The sequence below is a fragment of the Ziziphus jujuba genome, chromosome 1 (assembly GCF_031755915.1).
Source record: "Ziziphus jujuba cultivar Dongzao chromosome 1, ASM3175591v1".
Classification (NCBI taxonomy): Eukaryota; Viridiplantae; Streptophyta; class Magnoliopsida; order Rosales; family Rhamnaceae; genus Ziziphus; species Ziziphus jujuba.
Genome location: NC_083379.1, coordinates 29484811 through 29509446, shown reverse-complemented (window position 1 = coordinate 29509446; position 24636 = coordinate 29484811). Strand labels below are relative to the sequence as shown.

Here is a 24636-nt window from a genome sequence, read left to right as displayed (position 1 = left end):
TGCACAACCATCTTTTCATTCGGAAATGTGATATCTCGTTCCCTTATATGGTGCAAGAAATCTTTCACCATTTGTGTAACCAGTATCCACTAAGTAATAACAACCTAACACAGAAAAATATCTCCTATTAGTATATGCAATGTTAATCCACTCGATGAAATATTTAAGAATTGGTCTTACCAATTGGTACTTTTAATCTGATTGGCCTACTTATTGCATCTCGAAGTACTCTAGAATCCAAAGCAGATCCTTCCCAACCAGGTAATACAAATATAAATTCCATATTTGGGTTACATACACCTAAGACATTTGTGGATATCTCACCCTTTCTTGTTCAATATCTTGACTAATTGATTTCAGGTATTTTCACCTTAATATAAGTTCCATCTAATGCTCCCAAACAATTCTACGACACAAACAAATTTACTCACATCAGATAATGGTACAAATAATCTAACTATAAATTTATTAACTAAACTAGTCCACAAATGTACCTTAAACATTTTCCATCTATCATCCGAACAATTATCCGACACAGGTTCAAGATGCCTCAACAAAATCTCATGTAAGCGTAACACCCCATTCAATACTGAATTGAAATATCTACTAACTGTATCTCCCGATCTATAGAATCTACTGATAATTGTACGGTTCTTTATATGATGAGCAATTATGTGCAAAAATATGCTCACTTGCTCTTCCAATATAACAGTACCATCTCTTTTCACATATCTATCCTAGCGTAATAACCAACATAAAATACCAAATATTCTCCTATACATCTTCGTTTGACTACTATAAGTCACATCATTGTCCAGCAAACTATTTATAAAATATGTACGCAATTCTATACTCCTACTTATTCTATTCCTAACACCTCTATCATTTCTCCTTCGCCAAGCTACATACATGTACATAATGAAGACAAACATAAAGTCCCAACAAAAAGATTCTATTACAGCTAATTTTCTTCCATCAATCTCTACCAAAAAAAAAAAACAAAAAAAAAACACATTAAATTGAGTTGCTATTGCTAATAAAATTAAAAATACACAGCAAACAAAAATCTTCCATAAATAGTATATTTATATATTATCCTTCACTATAAACATTATATATATTTGAAATGTCAAAGTAAAAGGTAGATTTAAGTTTTTTTTTAAGCTCTTCAAACTCAATATATATATGTATATCATCAATTTTTTTTTTTATTAATAATGATGGAGCCGAATGAATAATTGCATAATTATAAAATGTTGTACAAGTGATGGAACCCATTATATACTAGCTATGGTTCTTTTTAATGTTTATATGCAACTATGGAGAAATAAAGTGGCTTATTTTTGTTGGTTTAAAGATGGTCATGGATTTGATTATGTTCATTTTTCATTGACCACATAAATAATAACAGAAAAAAAAATCTAGATTTTAATTGTGCCCTTTAAGCTTAACATAAATATTGTCGAGGTAATCATTTCGGTTATAATAAAGGATAAAATATTTTGTGCATATGTGAGTTGCTAAAGCATGTAATAATAACTCTATTGGAAAGAAAGGCAGAGTGTTGCCTCTTTCCTCACTTCCTATTCCTAACTTACAATATTAATAAGTCACAACATACTAATTCTATCAAACAATATTAAATAGTTACAAAATAATAATTTAAAATCCTAAACTACTTTTATGGACTTCAATAATAATAATATTTTTTTTAATATACAAATAAGGACATTTAGTTTTTTTAATATACAAATCACAATATCATTTGGTAATCATGATTCTGACCACATATAAATATAATATATATATATATATATAATAATTATTTGTCCATCAAACAAAATTTTTATACTTAAAAGCATATGTTGGATAAGTTAAACTTTTATAACCTGCTTTAAGCGTAATTGACATTTCATACGAGTTAAATTAATAAAATAATATCTGAGGATAACAGCATTTGTTTACATTTTTTTATCATATACAACTATTAACATTCATCCACCCCCACTTGGTAGCTCAAAAAATTCATTGATGTACATGGCTTAACAACCAAGCCAATCTCTCACCATCAGCTGTTAAAAGCTTCAATAAGATCCGAACCATATAATTGTTAAAAGCTTCCATACAGAACACCAGTACTAGCAACACAAAGCTAAGCATCAGGACATTATGACAGAGTTAATAGGCAATGCCATAATCTAATGCAAAAGAGAAAACACTGGTATAAACTAGTGAAAAACACATTGTACCAACAACTCAATATGGTCATTTAAAAATTCAAGTAAATATAACCAAATCATATAACAAGAAACCTCTATAACTTAATGCAGTATGATTGCTAAGTCTAAATCAATCATCTACCTATCAAGCACATATTTTATTTTAACAACAACTTCCATATCAGTAGTCAAGAACAAAATCATATATAACAAATACCAGTCATTATAAAGGGTTTTCCAGTAGGACCTGGTGTCAGGGTATACAACTTAGAAGAAAAGAAGCACACTAAGAAATGTAATATTATAAAGATTTATTTATTTTCACCCTCGTGATTGTTTCTTAGCTTTGGTAATAGCATATATATATATATATATGAATAGCAATCTGTTTCATTGTCTAGTTTTTTTTTTTTTTTTATATATAAAATTTGTGGCATGTTTTTATTTTTTTCATTTTTATTTTTTGTAACGTTTTCAAACAATGATTAGCGGCCTCATTTTTAATCAAAAAACCAGAAGACATTAGGTTTTCCATCGGGGAAGATTGGTACTCTATATATGAAAGAAAAATAGGTACAGCTGAAACTAATAAGAGCAAGGTTAAGTTTTCTTATTTAAAAAAATAACAAAATTAAATATGAGTGCAAGTTAAGGCAGATTACCATTCAATCACATATTTCTAAGAACAATGAGCTTTATAAGATTTGGAAATCAATTGTACATGTTAATCGTATCGAAATCTCACCAATTCCTAGCTATGAATATGTTTGATATTATTCTTCTTGGTCTAGTTGAATATCTCTGCAAAATTCCTCAAAAAGCTAATATTCAGTCCCTTGCCTACCAAGAAATTATATGAAACAGAGTAGCTGCCAGCTTGATTGCATTTTCCAAAAAATTAAAAAAGTAAAAAAGCCTATTTCATTTATATACTATGCATCACTTTTAGTTTTGCTTTTATTTATATGACTATACCACACAAAGAAGTCTTTTGTGCAGCAGATGAAAAACAACGCAAACCTAAAAGAACTTTAGTATAAAGAAAGAAAAGAACTTTAGCATAAAGAAAGATGGCTATCTGTGCCTACAGATATATACCACATTCCTGTTCAAATAGATTTCAGTAACTAAATCAATTCTACGATAGGCAACATCAATTGGGATTTTTAATGCCTATATCTTCCTAAATTTTCAGGGTTCAAATTGTTAAATCAAAGCAGTGAAACCACCATACATGCCAAAAGTTGCATCCTGGAGAGGAGGCCTCCATACATGCCAAAATCATCATATTCCCATTTTTCAGTTTCCAAAATATATAACTATTTTGTTATATGTTCTTTCTCTATGGGTATACTTATGTATTTTTTCTTTTCTTTTTTAACAAAGAACACTTAAAAGAAACTCTACTTAGTCTAGACATCTCACATAGTTTTTTGCTCTGTCTTTGCTTGCTTCGTCCCAATTTTCCATTTAATTAAGTAATCCTCACCCCATTAGCAGGTGGATCTTAGCAGCTATAAAGCTAAATAAAGCATTCATGGTCACATAAAGGAAAATGTGTCTCCTCTGCAAACCGAACTTGCATATTTGTGCACATAATTATTTCTCAGGGAATGCAACAACCACATTTTTACAAACAGCAAATTCCTCTCCATCACCAACACCACCACCAGACAAGATAAACTAACAAAATCTAACACCACCATAAACTAGACAAGACAAACTAGCAAATTCCTCTACAACAAGACAAACTAACAAAAACCAACACCACCAAAAAAGCCTAAAACAAGGTTCATAGATGCCATATGAAGTGTGACCAAAACACATTCAAAACATGGTCTCGAATATAACCACAAATTTAAGCCATGGTCATTCAAAACATGGTCTCAAAACATGGTCATTCAAAACATGACTATCTTACCTTTCAAATTCGTAGAAGTTGCACTGTAGACATTAACCACAAATTTAAACCCTTTTCCTTGTAGATCGATACCTTAATCTCACAAATTGAAGCCTAATTGCTGCGAAATGGAAGCCCTAATTTTATGAACCAAATCCCTAAACAAATTAAATGATGAAAAAGATGAAGAAGAAGAAGAAGGAAAATGAACAAATCAAAGAAAAAGAACAAGAACAAGAAAGTGAACAGATCAAAGAAGAAGAACAATACTCACCGGGGGTTTCAAACCGAAAAAAGGTGGAGAACAATCTGGCGAGAACTCAAAGCGAGGCGACGAATGGTCCAGCCAGAGACACCTTCGAGTGGGAGGTCGAGAGCTTCTTTACGAGAGCTTCTTCAAGAGAGTAGGACAAAAGTGACCCAGTGTTTCGGTGGGTTAGGTTTGTCTTCTTCAAATGGGATAAATTGATTAGCGAGATAAGTTTGTCCCGTCCTCCATTTTGCTTCCCAAATAGCAGACTGGGACTATAACCTGTCCTGACCTGGCCAATCCCATGTAATAAACGTGACCATAGGATCTTAAATCATTGTCATTTCTCAAAGTTTCCATCTATAATTGGTAGGTGTCGAATATTAAAATAAACTGGAAAGTTGACAAGAAGTCAATATGTTTCTCAGACAGCAATTAATTTTTATGTCATAAGAAACAAAAGCATCAAAGTCATATCATCAATCAAATACTTTGGATGAAAATAATACCTTCAAATGATGATAAGTTTCAGAGCCCATTTGCAATGCTCCTCAAACCTACTGGCTTTAATAGGAAGAATCATGATTTTCTGACTACAGTTTAAGTTTAAATAAGACAACACATCTAACAAAGTCAAAATTACATATTTCAAATAAATTTAAAAATTGAAAGAAAGGAAGATAGATGAGTATGTAGCTCAAGCAAGCATACATATAAATTCTTAAAAAGGAGGAAGAGAAGAACTATTTGGTGGTTATTGATGAAACAATTGCTTCCTTAAAAAATATGAAATAAAAAAAAAGTAAGAAAAAAAAGATGAACAACACATTAAGTAACTCAATAACTTCAACACATTTAAAATCATGGCCACATTTTCTAACAAATCAAATTCAACAATCTTGGTCCCTGTATAACAAAACAATTCTTTTTCTTCTCTCTGGATATCTGGTGATGCAAATTGAGAATGAGACATTCAAAATATACTACCAAAAAGGAAGGGTCTTTTGGTATAATTTTCACCATAGAGTTTTCATATCATACTTTACACAAGGCAAACCCAAGGTGCGCTTTTAAAAACATTACTCCCAGCAAACACACATCACACCCCATATTACTTTAATAGTTTGAAAGGCACATGTAACAGAGCATAACAGAGCTACCTAGATAGCTAAATTATTTCCAACATGTTTTCCTCCACTTAATAGTGAAAGCAGGGACAGGAAGAGATAGGCTGGTTTTTTCCAGAAAGATCTCCAACATGTTTGTAAAGTAGAATCTGAAGTTTATCTTTTCTTAGTAACTTTATGTAAAGCAGACAATTTCCAACATATAAACGATGTGAACTTAATGTGGACATTAAAAAAAAAAAAAAAAAAAAAAAAGACAAAATGACATGCCTCCTTTTCAGCAGCACCAGCTTTGCATGCAGTAATTGACATAGCTAATATAGCATTTGCAACCAATTCACACTAAATATAAAGAAAATTAAGAATATTAAACTTTGAAAGGAATGCTATATATCTCCTCAAAAATTTATAAAAGAATAATTTCAACTCATCCATCGTGAATGATAAAAAGATATATTTTGATAATACAAGAAGCAACATTTTGAAATCTATAAATAAAAGCATAAGCTACCTCATTCGTTGTTTGAAAGTAGCTTCAAGGATTCCTCCTTGGTTGGCCACCGTTCTTGTGTGAATAGCTTCACCGAAATTTTTGATTGCCAATTTTAATGGTCACTCAATTCCAATGATCCTTACTTCCAACAATGACAATCTGCCATGAAAGTATTTGCATAATAGAGAAGTCTAGAGAGATAAGGCAAGGGATAGAGAGAGATGTACATGTTTCTTTTCTCTTTTTTTTTTTTCTTTTTCTCGAAACCATATATTTAAAAAAGAAAAAGAGTATTACGTTTGTTAAAAAAAAAAGATTAAAAAACAAAACACCTTTATCACTGTGAGTAAATGGAATTTCATTGGAAAACATGCTTAAAAAAAATTGTGCGAATGTGTGCATGTTAAGAAAGGACGTGTAAAGGAGATTTTTGTTTTCTTTAATAATGCTATTATATACTTAATAAATGCTATTAAAAAATAAAATTGTGTTAGATTAATTTTAAACCATATAAAGTGAAGTAAAAATACTAGTATTTTATATTAGCAATAGCATATTTCTAAAATGCCATCATTAAATGCTATAAAAGCTTACAATTGTTGTAATGTAGCTTTATAAAATTTAACAATACCTTAATAAAATTTGTTATAGGTTCTTTTAACATGGAAAAACATGATAATATAAGAAATGTATTTGGTACGTGCAATATATGATAGTGAAGTTAAAATTGCAAGAATACAATGATTTTGCTATGATCTTTTTAAAATTTTGAATTATTTATGTTAACAATTCCTGTAATTAATGGTTTGTGATCTTATGTTTAAGTTGATGATTAAGTACACATAGTTAATATATAAGGCATACAATTTAATTAGTAATATTAACTTGAAAAAAATGTGAAGTTTATCTTCCAAAAACAAAACTACGCAGTAAAGTTCAGAGTTTAAGAAATTCTAACTTGGGAACAAATTTCATGGCCCTAAAAAATTGTTAGGTAACAAATTTTAATAGATTTAGGGAGTTTTTGTTTTAGTATTTTGTGTTTTTTTTTTTTTAATCAGTAATGGTTTAGCATTTTGCGTTATTTGGAGATGTTTTTTCTTTTTCTCTCTGGAAGGATATGTATTAGAGAAATATGCTATCTTGTTTTTTTTTTTTTTTTTTTTAACCTAAAAGAAATATGCTGTCTTGTTATAGCTTTTCTTTGGTGCCTATACATATTAATGATAAAGCTACAAATTGGTTAGCGATTAGAGCTATCTCGAAGGTACTATAACAATTGATTAGGACACCGCAAACGGACTACTTATGGGTTTGCTAACTAATTGTATTAGGATAGGGGTCATTGCTCGCTGCTGAATATTAAAGAAAGGAAACTTTTTCTTTGCATCTGGTTAAGCCCTCTATTATGTAAGACATCGTAAGCTCTTAATTAATTGTATTTACTTATTTATTTGTTTTAACTTTTTAAACCAAAAATATAACATGAAAAAGTAAATTTTTCGAGATAATCAATTAAATTATCATAAAATATGTGAGTTCCGTTGATAATTATCATCAATAGTGACAAATAATATTTTTTATAGCTATAGATTAGGACTTTGCAAACCTAGATCAGATGGCCTGATTTTTTATTATCCAACTAATCTGAAGTTTAAATAAGTAACTACATCTTACAGGTGTATTCAATTTGGAAGTTTAATGAATTTAAAAAAGTTTAAAATTTTAAGGGTATTCAATTCCTTTTTCTTTTTTCTTTTTTTGTAATGGAGTTTATAAAAGATTAGATATACTCAATTTAAATTTTAATTAGTTTTATAAAAAGTCTAATAAGATTTAAGGATATACAACTAAACAGATGGATTCAATTTTAAATTTGATGGATTTTAAAAGAATTTAAAAGTATATATATCATGTACTATTTTGCAAAAACATTTTTTTGTCATTTTATAAATCAAAAAATGATGACAATTGTATTTGGTAGCTTTATTTGAAATTTAGGATATGGAAAAAGTTGGACATATTCTTTAAAATATAGATAAATTTAGAAAACTTCCAAAAAAAATTATATTTGGAAAAATCTTGGAAATAAAGATATAAAAGGATATAAATAATATTTATCATTTTGAACAAAATTTGTATAAATATATATAATCAGGTTTATATCAAGTCAATATAATAATGTCATTGTCAAATCCTCCATTATAAGCCACTAGGTTGCTCCAAAAGCTAATATTTTAAATTTCATTTATAATTCATCGGACTTTAATAGTGTTTACTTTCTTCAAAAAAAATTAATATGTCACTAAATCTATATTATATCATTTTGTTTTTTGGTTAAATTTTAACTATTAAAGTAATTCAATTGTTTACAACAAAAAACTTAATTATAAAATCAGATCTACTTGATATGAATCTGACTACATATAAATACATATTTCAACCTCTTTATAATAATATCCTATAATGGAATAACCTTCATCTAATTATAAAAAATAATAGTCTCAACTTGAGTCAATTATAAATAAAAATAGATTCCGCATTATAATAAGTTAAAAGTTTTTAAGGTTTCGTACTAAAAAAATTTGCCTTCACATAATAATTATCTCTATATTGCAAAAAAAAATTTACCTCCACATAATAACTATCTCTATATTGCAAAAAATAGAGTTAAATTAAATGTTTAACATGACATAAAATATAAAGCTTTTGGGACATTAATTGATTCTATAGAATTGTTACAATATTTAAGAATTTGTAGTTATGTAATAACTCATCACATAAATACCTTTTTGTAACTCAAAATATTACTAACTTTTCAAGCATGTTGAGAGCTAATTGACATAAAACTTTTTGTATTTCCATATTATCATCCTTAAAATTATAGTTAAATATAGATTAAACTTTTTACAGATTTTTTCCTAATAAAAATATGTAAAACTTGATTAATTGGATATTGCATAGAATGCATTAAACAATAGTATTTTTTATTACTTCTCTTCTAAGTTATAACATTTTCATGATTATAAAATTAATCTGGTCCAAATAATAATGATTATAGAGAGGTTTTATAGTGTGTGTATATATATATATATATATCATATTTAACATATATAATGCATAAATATGAATGATATTTATTATTTGCAATAATATTTTATTTTTCTATAGATATATAGTATATTTAACATTTACCAAACATAATTTTATCATTTCTATTCTTCTAAAATACTTTTAAATATATTTCAGTACATGTTTTAAATTTTTATATAAAATCAAACATATCATTGTCATTTTACATAATTAATTTATAAAACAAACAATAAATCAATTTTGCAAAATTAATTTATAAAAATTGTTCATTTTTATAAAACGTTATCGAACAAGCTATTAAAGTTTAAGGATATTTAATTTAGATTTTAATAGAATCTATGCGAATAAAAGAATATTCAATTCAAATTTATAATGAATTTTATAAAAATCTATTAAAATTTATATATACTCAATTAAGACTTTATAGGTATTTTTTAAAATACAGGCATATTCAAAAGTGTCTTATTATTTGTCACCATTAGTTATAATCACTAGCTTATTTGACAAATCTTAATTGAGACATTTCATTCTATTATTTTTTGTACTAAAATAATAAAAATGAATCATTTAATGATAATTATTTAAATTGTCACAAATATCATTTTTTTCATTTAAAAAGTCATTAACATTTAATGGCTTTTAAAAGTAATAGAATTTTAACATATTTTAAAAGGAAAAATATGAGTAAAGATCTTCATTTCAAACCATGCCTCCATTTTAAGTATTTTATTGGATTTATCCAATATTTTACATATTGCATATAGAATATTTAGATTTTTTTTAACAAATTTTGAATTCCAAAGTTTATATTCCTTTTAAGTCTATTAAATTTTAAATTGAATACACACTACTAAAAATATTTCCAATGGCTTTGTCTTCTATTAAATTCTTTTTTTTTTTTTTGGCTATATTAGAAAAATAAATAGCCACATAAAAAAATCTCTTCAATGGATCTGCTTAAATACTCTGTTAAGCTAATTTGACCCAAAAAAAAAAAAAAAAAAAAAAGAGAATTGTCAATACACCTTTTTACTTTTAGAGGGTCTGTCAAACATTGTGAACTTTCTTTAAAAATAAAATTTTTCTTACAAAGTCAATTTTTTTTTTTATAAAACAAGAAAAAAAAATAAACTATATATAATTAATAGACATAAATAGCTTTTTGCACATTACAATTGGAGAACAATTTTAAAATTAACCGTATATTTATATAACCTAGATTTAGACAATATTAATTTCAATGCCATATAAACAACAATCCGTATTTACCATTGGAGTTGCTCTAACCAATAAAAATTTGAGAGTAATCAAAAAATTGAAAAATTTAAAGGTTTAAAAAAATCATAAATTTTAATGGATTTCATAGGATTTTACAATAGATGATATAACTAATATAATATATATATAGATATATATATATATGTATGTTTATGTATCAAATCCAACATACATCCTAAAGATTTCATTAGATTTATCCAAGAACTCTACAAAATATATATAGAATTTAGGTCTGTTTGAATTATGTCAAAGTTATTGGGAATTTGATATTCTTTGGAAAAAAAAAATATTTTTCTAATGTATAGGAAGTTTTTAAAAGTGGAAAAATATGGGCCGATGAAAATTGAATTTCCTGGAAACATGGAAAATAAGATAGAAAGAAAATCCTTCCAAAACGTTGTCATTCTCTACGGAAAATTTACTTTATATATTATTATCAAGGACAAAATTTTTCCTAATTTTAAAACACAAGTAAATTTAATTATTTATATGTCCTAAGTTTTCCATTACAAATCAAGCGCTAACAAAACTAAATTCTAAGTAAATGATTCTTAAGAAAATGATTCTTGTGAATCTGTTTCCTTAAAAATTTTGATATTTTCTAAATAGAATGTTATGAAATTATATAATAATTCATAATTCCTTTCAAATCAATTTATAAATTAAATGCACTTTTTTAATTAATGATTGTAATTTGTTGAATCGCCGCATCCTTACGGTATCTTGTCTTTAATAAGGCAGGGATTCCTTACTTAATCAAAGTGATAGGACAAAAAAGGGACTGTATTTCCCATTAGATTAGCAATGTGTCGTATTTATTATGTTCATGTGAAATTTAACCCATTTGGACACAAGTTATTAAATATTGTATGAAAATAGGTAAATATAAACCTATTTATTCATTTATCATGTAACCCATCACTTAATCAATTAACACATTATATGTATATATAAATTTAAAAATTCAAATTTTGACATAGCATTCAAATGATAAAATGATTTTTTTTTAATCTTGCATAAGGTATCTTTTTTTTTTTTTTGGGGTAATTATATTACATAAAGTATTTGATTGTTTGATGTGTCTAAACAAATAAATTTAAAGTAAAAAAGGAATCTATACATGTTTAAATATAAAATTAAATATTTTTTAAAATATTATACTTGTATGATGATAAAATACATTTTTTTATGAGTCTAATGTGTTTACCATGTATTATCATGTTTTATTTATTAACCTAAATTTGTTAATATATGATATTATTAACCTAAATTTGTAAATTATTTATGGATTTTTATCGTATTATCGTACAATGTGAGACTTTTTCAATATAATTCCTACTTTGTATGGATATATAATAAAAATTATTATTTTATAATATTTTTATACATTTTCATTATAATCTTTTTTTTTTCTTGAAAAATAGAATAAAAAATATTACTAGATTTTAAAATATTATTTAAAAAATAAAAATTGAAATTTTTTAATATTAATCTTTTAAAAATTTAGACATGAAATTCCTCTGTTAATTGGGAATCTTTGCTCCGCCTCCCAATAGATGGAATTAGAGTTAGGACGGAGATGGAAATGGAAAATTTAATCGGGCCGGGGAACATAAGAGGCTTGGCCGTGCCCATCCATTTGTCATCCTTAAAGTAAAAAAAATAAAATAAAACAAAAAGAAAATTATGGATCTAGCACATCCCAGTCATCTTGTTTAGAAGCAAATACCAAGTTCGAACAGCTCTGAAAGGCCATCAAAACACATGGTTGGAAGATCAGCCCAAAGTTAAGAAAACCCATTATCATGATTCTAAAATTTCAATTCAGTTCAATTTGCACTTCACCATGGACTCTATACACCCTCCACTTACTTAAAATTCTTTATAAGGTTAAAGAAACTATTTTTACTTGGTTGAGGTGCGTATAAAGTTTCCATTAAAATTAACATCTCTTTACCAAAATGCTACCTATTCTAACTGTTCATGAACAATATTAATAATACCTCTCTCTCTCTCTCTCTCTCTCTCTCTCTCTCTCTCTCTCTATCTCTCTCTCTATATATATATATAATGAAGATTGAAGAAGATTTCCAAGGAAGGGGTCATTAACTTTCTATATAAATTTTATATGTTGTTTGTTAATAATGTTGATTAACTTTTTATTTAATTAAGTACATTTTATTTATTTCAAATATTGGATAGCTAGAGTTTATTAAGCATATAAGTTAATTTTAAAATTAAAGGGAAAAAAAAAAACATAAACATGAAATTAAACACAACTTCTAAATTGTATTGGGTTTTAGTTTTAATTTTTTTTCTTTTCTTTAAATTTATAGCTATTTAAAATATTTAATAAACTATAATTAATACAAACTGATATTTGTTAAAAATAAATTACATATAATTAGATAAAAATATAAAAACTAAAAAGTAACCGCATTACCAAACCACATCTAAATTTTTAAATTTTCTCAACTTCATCTTCCTTATTATTTCTTACATACTAATATTTCATTTTCTCTAATTTTAAAATTTTAGCTAACTTTTAGAATATACATTCAATCAAGATTTTAAAAAAATTTTATTGATTTTTTTAAGCTAGTGATTTTTGCAGATTTCATAGATTTCTTTATGAATTTTTACTCTTATTTCTTATAAAAAAATAAGAGTAAAAATTCATAAAGAAAAAAATAAAACATTTTACTTCTTATGCTACATATAAGTAAATAATAATAATAATAATAGTAAAGAAAGTAGAAGTATTCAGCCCTCTTTCTATCCAAATCATAAGTTTATTGCATTTCATTATGCATATATGTTATTAAAACAATAAAAATATGTATATATATATAAATATTCAATTATTACCTCTTTTTTATTCAGAAAAATAATTGTTTGACCGAGATATACAACAAAATAGAAAAATAGGAGAAAAAAATAACCACAGTCTATAAAATCCAAAAGTTTTTTCCAGTTATAGTTGAATTAGAGTTTTAGAGAGGTATGTATAAAATAAAAACAATATAAAGAAAATTAATGAATGGAAATGATCTAACCATGAATTCTATAAATTTATTTGGTAAACTAAATGAAAAAAATAATATAATTTATTCTTTATTTATATTTTCACATTTATACTAATATGAAAAATTGGAAAAAAGAAAAAAAACAAAGGTGCATTCTCAAATCCTTATAAGTTTTTCAGTTGGAGGGAGAAAGAAAATGGATGTATTGTTAAAAGTTTCAAGAAAATTATGAAAAAGTTTTGGAGGTAGGGATTAGTTTTGTAAGGAAAAAAAAATTTATATTTTTGAATAAAAAATCTATAAAAGTTTGGATTTTTAAAAATTAAATAGATTGTAATTTTTATAGACATTTATAAGTTTTTAAAAATCTATATTAAATGCCCTTAACTTTTATAGAGTAAATAAAAATCTATATTTGATACATTTATACTTTTTAATTCCACAAAAATTTGTAAAAGTCTTTTTAAAATTTTTATTGAATACAATCTTTAATTGTAATTTATGGACTTGGGTATGATTCATCATAATTCACCAAAAAATTACCACAGACGAGAAGGCCAATATGAATGTCCCTTTCTTTTTATGGGGTCCAAAAAATGAGAACTTGCGGTCGCTGAATTGAAGGAAACCGCGTTCACAAAGTCTCTATCAATGTCCTTTCAAACAAAAACAAGTCCATATTCAATGTCCACCATACTCCTTGAAATATCAACCACATGCCAATTGCCAATTCCACATATTTTCTTCCAAATAACAACCCTAAGCACACCAATAGTTGAAAGTAATGCAACCAAAATTAATTAGAGGCTTGCAAAGTTCATGCAAGAAGTAGTTTTTGGCTCTGGATTTGCTGGCACCATAAAATCTTCTCAAAGTAGATTTGAAATTATAGAAAAATTACTTTAAATTATTAACTTGGCTTATAAAACTTTTTTAGAGTGCTATAGTTGGCACACAAGAAAATGGAATGCCTTCCCTTATCAAAAGGGGATTAACCTTATAGGTAATATGCATTATATTATATAATTTAGTAGATTATAAGTTTTATTTTTTTTTTATTTATTTTTTTTTGCGAATAGTAGGTTGTTAAGTGTTGAAACTAATAAATGACAAATTTTTCACAGTACTTCAAACAAAAGAAGTAGATTATCCCTAAACTTTTCTTTATTAAAAAATGAAAAAAAAAAAGTTATGAAAATGCATCAAAGATCAGTGAAATCTGGTGGCCCAAAATGAATTGGATCTTTTATAGTTACCTTCTGGGCCGTTCAATATCGCCCTGGGCCCCTCTCTAGCATTCTGCCATTTTTTTTTTGGATTATTTGTCACCATAACACACCTGCCACGTTTGCTCAGACCTTCCAATGCCATCGAAATTGTATATTTCCATCCAATAATATCACTCCACGTCAATCACTTGTGGACTCCAATGTGATTTCAAGAAAACAGAAAACGTTCAACATTCTTGAAGAAGAAATTATTTCCTTACGTGGAGCTCTTTGATTGGTAAATCCTAACTACCTTTACGCCGCACCGGTTCAGTGAATATATCTAATCCCATTTGTCCAAAGCAAATATGATCCATGTGGAAATAATCATGTGTGTCGCGCCCTACCGTAGTCTCACATGTACCCAAAAATCTTGGTCAGTGTCTGTGTGTAGGGTTTATTAGTGCCACTACTTGTTCACCGCTCGTTCTCTTTCACAGAAGCCCCAGACGCTCTCTGCTCCTAAACCTTTTGAGACCAAACAACGCAGAAGAGGAAGGAACAGCTTTTCTGAGAGAAAGCCCATCGTTTATAGATTTATAAAAAGAAAAAGTTGGAGGAAAACCACAACTTTCTTTGGGGAAAAAAAAAAAAAAAAAGAAAGCTTTTTGCTGTTTAAGGGCTTTTCAAAAATGGCGGAGGGTATGATACGCATCACGGAGACGAAAGTTATGTCAGATGGGTATTCGGATCGCATGCCCGATTCGTCATCAAATGGGTCTTCTCTGTTTCAGAGGAGAATCGAGTTCCACCAGGCGAGGAAGCCCTTCAGGCCGTTTAGTAAAGGGGATGGTGATTTTCGGCTTGAAACCTTAAACCCCAGCAGTTCGGATCCTCGTAGAACTGGTTCTAATTTGGGTCAATCGGTTTTGGGTGGGAAGAAAGCTGATGGGTCTGAATTTTTGGAAAATGGGTTGGATCCGGAGCTCAGTTTTGGAATTACCTTTCGGAGAATTGTGAGTGTTTTTTTTTTTTTTTTTTTAAGTGGCCGTTGACCTGTTTGCATACACTTTATGTGCTCTTGAAGATTGTTTTATGGTCTTTGGCAATATGGTCGTGTACAGTTTTTTATTTTTATTTGATATTTTATTTTTATTTTCTTAATTTTTAGCATGCTCTTGTTATGCATTAGATTGGCGCTTTTCAATTTAATGGTTTTCATTGGTTTTTCCTTTCGGGCAAAGTTGGTTTTCAGGTCCAATATTTAACAACTTTCCTTTGGACATGTATGGTTATGTTGGCATGTTCATGTTCCAACCATTGAGCAACTCATGGATGTAAAAATCTTTCTTTTGGCAGCGTTCTTCAAATTTTGAGCTTGTTTCCATGTCGCACACTTTTACTTCTCTGATGTTTTTTTTTTTTTTTTAATAATTATTTTAATCAATTAATGTTTTTGTTTTTCAGTTTTAACTTGTTTCAGATGTTTATATGGCTTGTTTGTCCCAAATTTATTTTGGTTTTTATTTTCATTTTTTCACGGACCTAATTTTATTACTTGGTTTCTTCTTTTAATATGTTTGAGGTTATTAAGATTTTTTTTTTTTTTTAAGGATTATTTCATACTTCTATTTTGAAGTTTCTCGTTTTTATTATTATATTTTGAATCAAAAACTTTACTTTATTCATAAAAACACATTAAATAAAATTACAGAGGATGATAAATCCTCAAAGAATACTCAAAAGTTTCTTGTAATACACTTCCAGCCCCATGCAATATCTGTCTTTTATTATTATAATTATTTTTTTAATTTCTTGTTAAAGTTAACACTTATACTGGTCATCTTAGTTGTAGTGGTATATAGAATTTTTTCTTGTCATATATCAGAGGTTGCAAACTGTTAATTCATAATTGATCCATTAATAATTATTATGTTATGTGGTGGTCATTATTATGTGTTTATATGTTGAATGCGAATATTCTACTTTCTTAAGTTTGGTGATAAATTTGCTTAACTAAGAGGATGGAGTGAATATTTCCAGGGTGCAGGTTTAGAAAATCTTGGGAATACTTGTTTCCTCAATTCGGTATTGCAGTGTCTAACGTACACTGAGCCTTTAGCAGCATACTTACAAAGTGGAAAGCATCAAAATTCTTGTGAGTGGCTCTCCCTTGTCAATTACCCTTCTCTCTCAACAAGCATAAAAAAGTTATATATGCACATATCATTGAGCACATATGCATACATGGAATGGAATTTGTTTAGAGTGGGACATGTACTTGGGACAATTTTATAATGGCATATAGTATTACCAAATCAATGTGTTTAATTAGTTTAAAGTGTAAAATTGTAAGTCCAAAAATTGTAGTTGTTAACCTTATTTAAAATGCTGATTGATGGCTCCATAATTACTCTGTTGTTACGCATGTTTTATCCTTATTTAAAATGCGATTGATGGTTCCATATTTACTATGTTACTTATGTTCTAAACTTAAGATTTCTTGTTATTGTGCTGAGCAGGAAAACTATGCTTTTGACTTTGTGTTGTAGGATAACTGATCCATGTTACTTCATCTTCCTATACAAAATTGAATGGTTAGATAAACCAGAAGCTTTAATTTGGCACCCAGTCTGCCCTTTGCATGTCGCTTAAATCTCATTTTAGATCTAGGGCCTCTTGTGAAGCAAATTAGATCCCTTGGTGTCAAAGGGCCTGCAGTGCGACTATCAATCGTTTAATGTGATTAATTTATGGACACTTTAATTGCTTGCAGAATTTACCACATTGTACTGCTTTAAATTTATCCAGTATTATTGAGGTGGTGAGGAATTCATGCTGTTAATTTAATTGCTAATTCGATTTTTTTAGGAACATAATTTTATATTGATTATGGATTTTCGAAGTTAATAAATTTCTATGAAGAAGGATATGGTTGCTTGCACAATATTAGAGCTTCATCAATGTTGAAATTTCTAATTTCACTTATTTCTTTGTGAAGGCCATGTTGCTGGTTTTTGTGCTTTATGTGCCATCCAGAAACATGTTAGTCGTGCTCTGCAATCAACTGGGAGAATTTTAGCACCTAAGGATCTGGTCTCGAACTTGCGTTGTATCCTTAATATTTTATTGTGATTTATTTTCACATTTGGATTTTGAAGTTAAACTTCAAAATTTAAAAGATTGACGTAAATGATTTATTTATTTATTTATTTATTTTTATCAGTAGATAAGCTTGTTCTGGTGCTTGGTTAGTACTAAGACTAGGTCTTAGGTGCATACTCTTTTATTTATTTATTTATTTTGTTTCTACAGAGCCTTTTTCTTTTGTTTTCTAGTTTTCTTTATAGCTTCCATTTAAGTGATATGTTGTAATGAGGCTATGCAAGTTCCCTTAATTGTTATTTGGGGTTGAGTACAGAACTCAATGTAACAGATGGTTTATGGTGAAAAAAAACTTTACGATGTTATTGCATTAGTCATGTTCTAGCAATTAATCTTTTGAAGGTCAATTTCATTGAGTAGTTAATTACTTTTTGTGGTTAGCTATTTTTTTGTATTTCATGTCTCAATATTTGTAGTCCTTGACCACCCAAATAGGCATATCTCGAAATTTCCGTAATGCCAGACAGGAAGATGCACATGAATACATGGTAAACTTGTTGGAATCCATGCATAAATGCTGCTTGCCTTCAGGAGTGCCAAGTGAATCACCTAGTGCCTATGAGAAAAGTTTGGTGCATAAGATCTTTGGTGGCCGCCTTAGGAGTCAGGTAGCCTTTTGGTACTTCCTTTTAGAACTTATAAGTTTGTAGCTGGTGAATATGTCTGTTTGATTGTTGTCTACATTTTGGGAGACTGTGAATTCCCTATTAGAAGTTTGGAGAAGTTTTGAAATTTAAATCGAAATTTTCAGCATATGAGTTGTTCTTCAGAATTTGCAAGTATAAGCAGTTTTATGTTGCTTCTTCAGGTCAAATGCTTGCAGTGCTCATCTTGCTCAAATAAGTTTGATCCATTCTTGGATTTAAGTCTTGATATAGCCAAGGCTGATTCCTTGCAAAAAGCATTTTTGTACTTCACTGCTGCAGAACAATTAGATGGAGGAGAAAGGCAGTATCAGTGCCAACAATGCAAGCAGAAAGTTAGGGCCCTCAAACAGCTTACAGTTCACAAGGCACCCTATGTTCTTACCATCCACCTGAAGCGATTTCGTGCACATGATCCTGGCCAAAAAATAGACAAGAAAGTTCAGTTTGGTCCTACATTGGATTTGAAACCATTTGTTAGTGGTTCCTATGTAAGTCGAGCAACTTTTTCCAGTGTGGTGTTAACAATTTATCTAACTCAAATTTTAAAGGAACAATTGAAATTCTAAATATGGCAATTAATTTTACACCTAGGCATTTTAAGGCTCTCTGCTGATTCTTTTCTGTGTTAATGCTATTTATAACTTGTTCCTGTTCTGATTGATTTATGTATCCTATTTTGCATATGCTTAGTGGAATGTGGTTGAATCGGTAGGGGAAACAACTTAATATATTGTTTATTGATTAAGTAATTGGATCATTTTCCATTAGAAAATAATTTGGTCCTAACAAATCTTGTTTGATGATTGTGTTGTTTCTTTATAAGTATTTCAATTGTTTCTAGCCCTGTACTGACCAGTTTTTGGTGTATGAGGTGTGTACATACATACATACATACATACATCTGTGTGTATTACCCTGTTATTTTGACTGCTATAAGACTTTCTTTAAAGGTTTACTGTGCTATTTATCTACTGTTAAATTTCTTTTGTTCGGCAGGAAGGAGATTTGAAATACACTCTTTATGGGGTTTTAGTTCATTATGGTTGGAGCACACATTCTGGTCACTATTATTGCTATGTTCGCACATCTAGTGGCATGTGGTATTCCCTTGATGACAATCGGGTATGTGTATTGACTTAAGATTATCTATACTGTTTCTACTTAGATGTGCATATGTGGGCTTCTGAGATAAATATAATCCCTTTATATAATTGTGCAGGGGATGGGAGTGTCTTTTGAGTTTCATATATTATATTCCACTCCTAAAAATGTTACATTTATGTTTCTGTATTTATCCATATATCTTTGTTGTGAAATTGGGATTGTACTTTCACTAGAGAAAACTGGATAGTGGATTGGAATCGCTGTATTACTTTAGAAATTTGAGAAGTTTCTTTGTTTTATATTTTATTCTTCATTTTACTATTATCACTTGCTACTGAAGCTGCCTGTTGACTTCTATCTATTGACAACTCAATCTGGAAGTTAGTTTTTTATGTACTGCAAAGAATTAGGAAGTAAAGAGAAGCTTCTTATTTTGGTTCTGCGTAATGTATGGGAAATTCTATCTGATCTGGTTAATATTGTTGCAGTTGTGCATGATATATTTATGTAAGACACAATTTTGATGTAACAGGTTGTCCAAGTTAGCGAGAAGACAGTCCTAGAACAGAAGGCTTACATGTTGTTTTATGTGCGTGATAGAAAAAATATTGTTTCATGGAAACCCTTTGATATTGCTCAGAAAGAGAATAAAGTAAATGAGATTGGAACTAAAACCTATTCCACTTATAACCAGGGTTTAAAGAAACCAGTTCAAAATGGTTTAGTTGATGACAGATTAAAAAATACTGTCTCGTCTACTACAGAAAAAAAAAATGCATTTGATATTGGTCCACCAAGGGAATCCTTTTCAAGCAAAGTATCAGATTGCCCAATGTCAGAACCATCTCTAAAGGCATCATTGTCAAAGGACCCATCAGAGAGGCTTTCTTTTCCACCTCCAAGTTTAGGACAATGCTTGATACCATCTTCTTCATCTCCTAGCAACAATAATGTTGATGCATCTAATCTGGAAGTTGGTACTACTGTAAACGTTGGCTCTAATGTTAATGACTCAAATGAGGGGGGAAATTCAAATAAAGACTTTAGTACCTTAATATCCACATCACCGAATTGTAAGGACCTCCAAAGCTTTGACACTGCTAAGAATGTTATAGATGAGACCTCTCAGAAGGTAAATGAATATATTATTCCCTTGTTGCACATTATTGCTTCTTGTTATAGCTACCTTGGTTTTTACTTATGAATTTTCAAACTGTATGACAGAATAAACCTGCTTTGGAGGACTCCAAGATGGTTTCATCCATAAAGTCCTGTGTAACATCAGAAAAAGTTGACCCTGTAAAATCAGTTGATCAACCAAATTATGAAAAGGTAACTCTTTTTTCTCTATTTGAGTATATGTTTGGCTAAGTTATTTTTTGTTTCGGCAATTGTTGACCTTGTTCTCTGGTTTCTTTTTTTTTTCAGGTTGGAAGTATTACCAATGGACCTGCAGTTGGCAATTCAATCGGTGACAAGGGTGGTGACTATAGTAAAAAGCTGATGCACGATGAGTTGGAGAAATCATCGGACTCATCAGTTGTGAAAAATGAAGCTTTACATGTGGAAGATTTTGAGTGCAGGTCCCGCAAAAAATTGAAAAAGAAGATTTCTAAGAGTCAGGTTGCAAGTTTCCACTCAAGCATCCTTTTCAGGGCATCCTTGGGCCTTCGGAAAAAGAAGAAACTTAAAAGGAGTAAACACAGAAACTTAGATACCAAGAATCTCAAAAAGGAACTCTTAATGGAACCTCGTTGCTTCCCATCAGATTTGGGGCCATCTACATCTGAGAAAACTCATACAGATTGTTTGGTTTCATCTTGTTCTCATAGAAAGAAACCTAAATCTGGCTCTAAAAAGGAAGCAAATGGTGCTGGTATGATTGATGAAGGAAATTCTCTGGGTGATTCTTTGGTAAATTTTGTAGATGGAGAACTAGGAGAAAGGATTGCTCAAAATAATACTGTTCTTGCAAGTGATAAGCAACTAGACAGCAGTTCTCGCTTTAGCTTCTCAGTGAAAAAGTCGAATGCTAGGGGAAATGGTATTTCACAAGATTGCAGTAGAGAGAAAATGCAAAATGGTTGGATGGGTGTTCTTACACGAGGTATGGAGGAGACAGTTGGTAAGTAGTTAAGTAGTTTATCTGGATTTTTTATTCTCATCTATCTGACCACTGGGCATTACTTATTTTAATCATTGTACACTCATCATTTCTTGTACATTTACATTTTCCATTTCCATTTGCAAGGCTTTGGGAAATCTACCTTGTTCTCAATCAAAATAGATATTTTACCGGAAAAGTTTTAGGTGTTACACCTTCATTTTATATCAGAAAATGTTATTTTATTATTTACTTTTTTTTAAAATTTAGCTGGTGTGGTCTTGTTTTCACATTTTTAAGGAGTTGCTGTAGTTTCCTCTATTACTGAAGTGTAGGGGGTGTGGTTGGGAATTATAGGAAATTCACATAGGATAACATCCATCTTTGTTTGACCCTCATTTTTTCGATGGAAGTTTTCTGTATGGTAAATTTCCATTATTGATTAGTCAGGAAATGGTGCCCAAGTTTAGAAACAAATTGCTGAATTGGCTTTGGGCAGGGATTTGCGATCCAATATTTTACATGGGCAAGGTTCTGATTTTAACATTGATCTCCCCTTTTGCCTAAAATCCTTAGAGCATCACCAATAGTAAATGTCATTTGGCATTCACCATTGCTAAAATGTGTTATTGACATGAGCTCGCCAATGCAAAATGCCAATGCTAATGCCACATTTTAGCATTAGCACTCCAATGGTAAATGCTGAAAAATAGCAATGCCAAATTTCTTTATTCTTTTGTGGCCTACATATGGTTTTAAAAAAAAAAAAAAAAAAAATCTTTATTTTTATGGGGCCCACATGTATAAAAATCAATTTCCTTATGGTTATGGGGCTCATTGCCCAATTTTGGCACTTCCCATTGGAGAAGCTAAATGGGGAATATTGCTATATTATAGCAATGGCATACCATTGGAGATGCTCTTAGGTGCGAAGGGATGAGAAACCTTGAATTGGTTCTTAATTTTGGGTTTCCATGTTTATCTGGATTTTTTATTAGCATATGACCATTGGACATTGCTTCTTTTAATCATTTTACACTCACCATTTCTACATTCATATTGTCCATTTCCATGTGCAAGGCTTTGGGATTATACCTCGTTGTCAATCAAAATAGATATTATCCCTGGAAAGTTTTGGGTGTTACATCTCATATCAGGAAGTGTTTTTTTAATATTTGGCTGGTGTGGCCTTGTTTTCACATTTTTGAGTTGCTATATTTTCCCTTATTACTGCAGAGGTGGGCTGTGGTTGGGAATTTTAGGAAATTCACAAAGGATACATCCATCTTTGTTTGACCCTTATTTTTTCTACGGAAGCTCTCTGTATGATAAATTTCCACTATTGAGATCAGTCCGAAAATGGTGCCCAAGTTTAGAAATAAATTGCTGATTTGACTTTGGGCGGGGATTTGTAATTCATTAGTTTACGAGGCGGAGTTCTGATTTAAAGATTGGTCTTCCCTTTTCCAAGAACCTTTAGAGCATCTCCAATGTCAAATGTCATTTTGGCATTGTCTTTTGGTATTGTCATGAGCTCTTCAATGCAAAATGACAATGCTAATGCCAAATTTTAGTGTTAGCACTCCAATGGTAAATGCTAAAAATAGCAATACCAATTTTTTTTATTCTTATGGGGCCTACAAATGTATAAAAATCTATTTTTATGGGGCCCACAGATGGTATAGAAATCAATTTCCCCATGGTTCTGAGGTCCATTGCCAAATTTTGGCACTTCCCATTGGAGAAGCTAATGGGGAACATTACTATATTGTAGCAATGGTAGCTCATTGGAGATGTGCTTAGCTGCAAAGGGATGAGAAACGTTGGATTTGTATTTACCTTATTTTGGGTTTCCTTGTTTATTTTCTTCTTATATTTGGATGCAGTTGCACGCTGGGATGGGATAGAATTACCTTCTCAGACTGTTGAATCTAGTGCTATGGAGAGTGTCAGCATTGGTTACATAGGAGATGAATGGTAAGATAGAATGTTCCTTATCTTGTTTATGCTATACAGGCTTCTTAAAACCTGATCAGGTCATAGGAAAGATTCGAGCTCTTTGTGCAGTTTACAACTTTAAGGATGTGAAAGCTCAAGAAGTGAAATGTTGAAACTTTCTTTTTAAATGAAAAGTAAAAAGACCTGTAGTGCAGTACTATCACAGTAAAACTGCAGTCATCTTGATACCCAATTTGCTTGAGAAAATTTTATATGACACTCACAGTGTTGCTGTTTTTATCTGCAATAATTCAGCTTTAGTGGCCGTGAACATCGATTACAAGGAGCTACATATTTTTCCTTAAAATTCATTGAACATGTTATTTCATTGTATGGTATAAATAGACATAAACAGTTTTTGAATTTTATTTGTTGTTAATGAAATTCTTTTGGGTAAGTTTTTGAAATGCTCATTTTGAATTGAAGTGGGAGAATCATGCTCTAACCAAATGTAGCGTGGCTCTATATGCTTCTGATATCCAATATGCGATTTTAATCTCCTACAGGGATGAAGAGTATGACCGGGGAAAGAGAAAGAAGGTGAGGGAATCTAAGCATATTTTTGGTGGGCAAAACCCTTTCCAAGAAATTGCAACCAAGAAAATGAAGTTGAAGCAGGCAAAGGTTGACAGGTATAGTTCTGGAAATCGACCGTTCCGGATATGATATGAAGAAAATCGAACCATGTTCATAATTTTGACCTGCTGTTATATTCTTGGAGCAATTGTTATGTTGAGCTGAAAGCCTGAAACTGTACGAGATGGAAGCATTATTTTTCGTATTCCTTATTGGTTTGTGCTAATTGTTGGAGAGGAAGAGGGTTTGGGGAGGATTCTATATACCTTAATTCTGTAGGATCGTTTCTGGTATAGGACAACTGTACTAGGTATCTCTTTTATTTAAAGAAGAATTAATCTGTTTTTGTGGTCAGTAATGTATTTTTAAATTTGAAAGACCTTTAGCCTTTCCTATGATACCCTCTTGTTGCTTAAAAATTTTTATTGTTAATAATTTATTCATATTA

General features: G+C 29.8%; 1 protein-coding gene across 4 annotated transcripts; it reads left to right on the top strand.

Annotated features, from left to right (window-relative positions):
* The first annotated feature begins 15072 nt into the window (after nucleotides 1–15072).
* LOC107426878 (ubiquitin carboxyl-terminal hydrolase 23) lies at nucleotides 15073–24636 on the top strand. 4 transcript variants are annotated; one of them, XM_016037184.4, is made up of 11 exons: nucleotides 15073–15610; nucleotides 16638–16752; nucleotides 17596–17706; nucleotides 18195–18367; nucleotides 18568–18894; nucleotides 19403–19528; nucleotides 20043–20642; nucleotides 20735–20842; nucleotides 20939–21617; nucleotides 23501–23591; nucleotides 24119–24636. In XM_016037184.4, the coding sequence occupies exons 1-11, from the start codon at nucleotides 15287–15289 to the stop codon at nucleotides 24276–24278; spliced, it is 2814 nt and encodes a 937-aa protein (XP_015892670.2). In that variant the 5' UTR covers nucleotides 15073–15286; the 3' UTR covers nucleotides 24279–24636. The 4 variants fall into 4 exon arrangements, with proteins under 4 accessions (XP_015892670.2, XP_015892663.2, XP_060670772.1 ...); XM_016037177.4 differs by having other exon boundaries at nucleotides 20939–21635; XM_060814789.1 differs by lacking the exon at nucleotides 24119–24636 and adding an exon at nucleotides 22061–22145 and having other exon boundaries at nucleotides 20939–21635; nucleotides 23501–23597.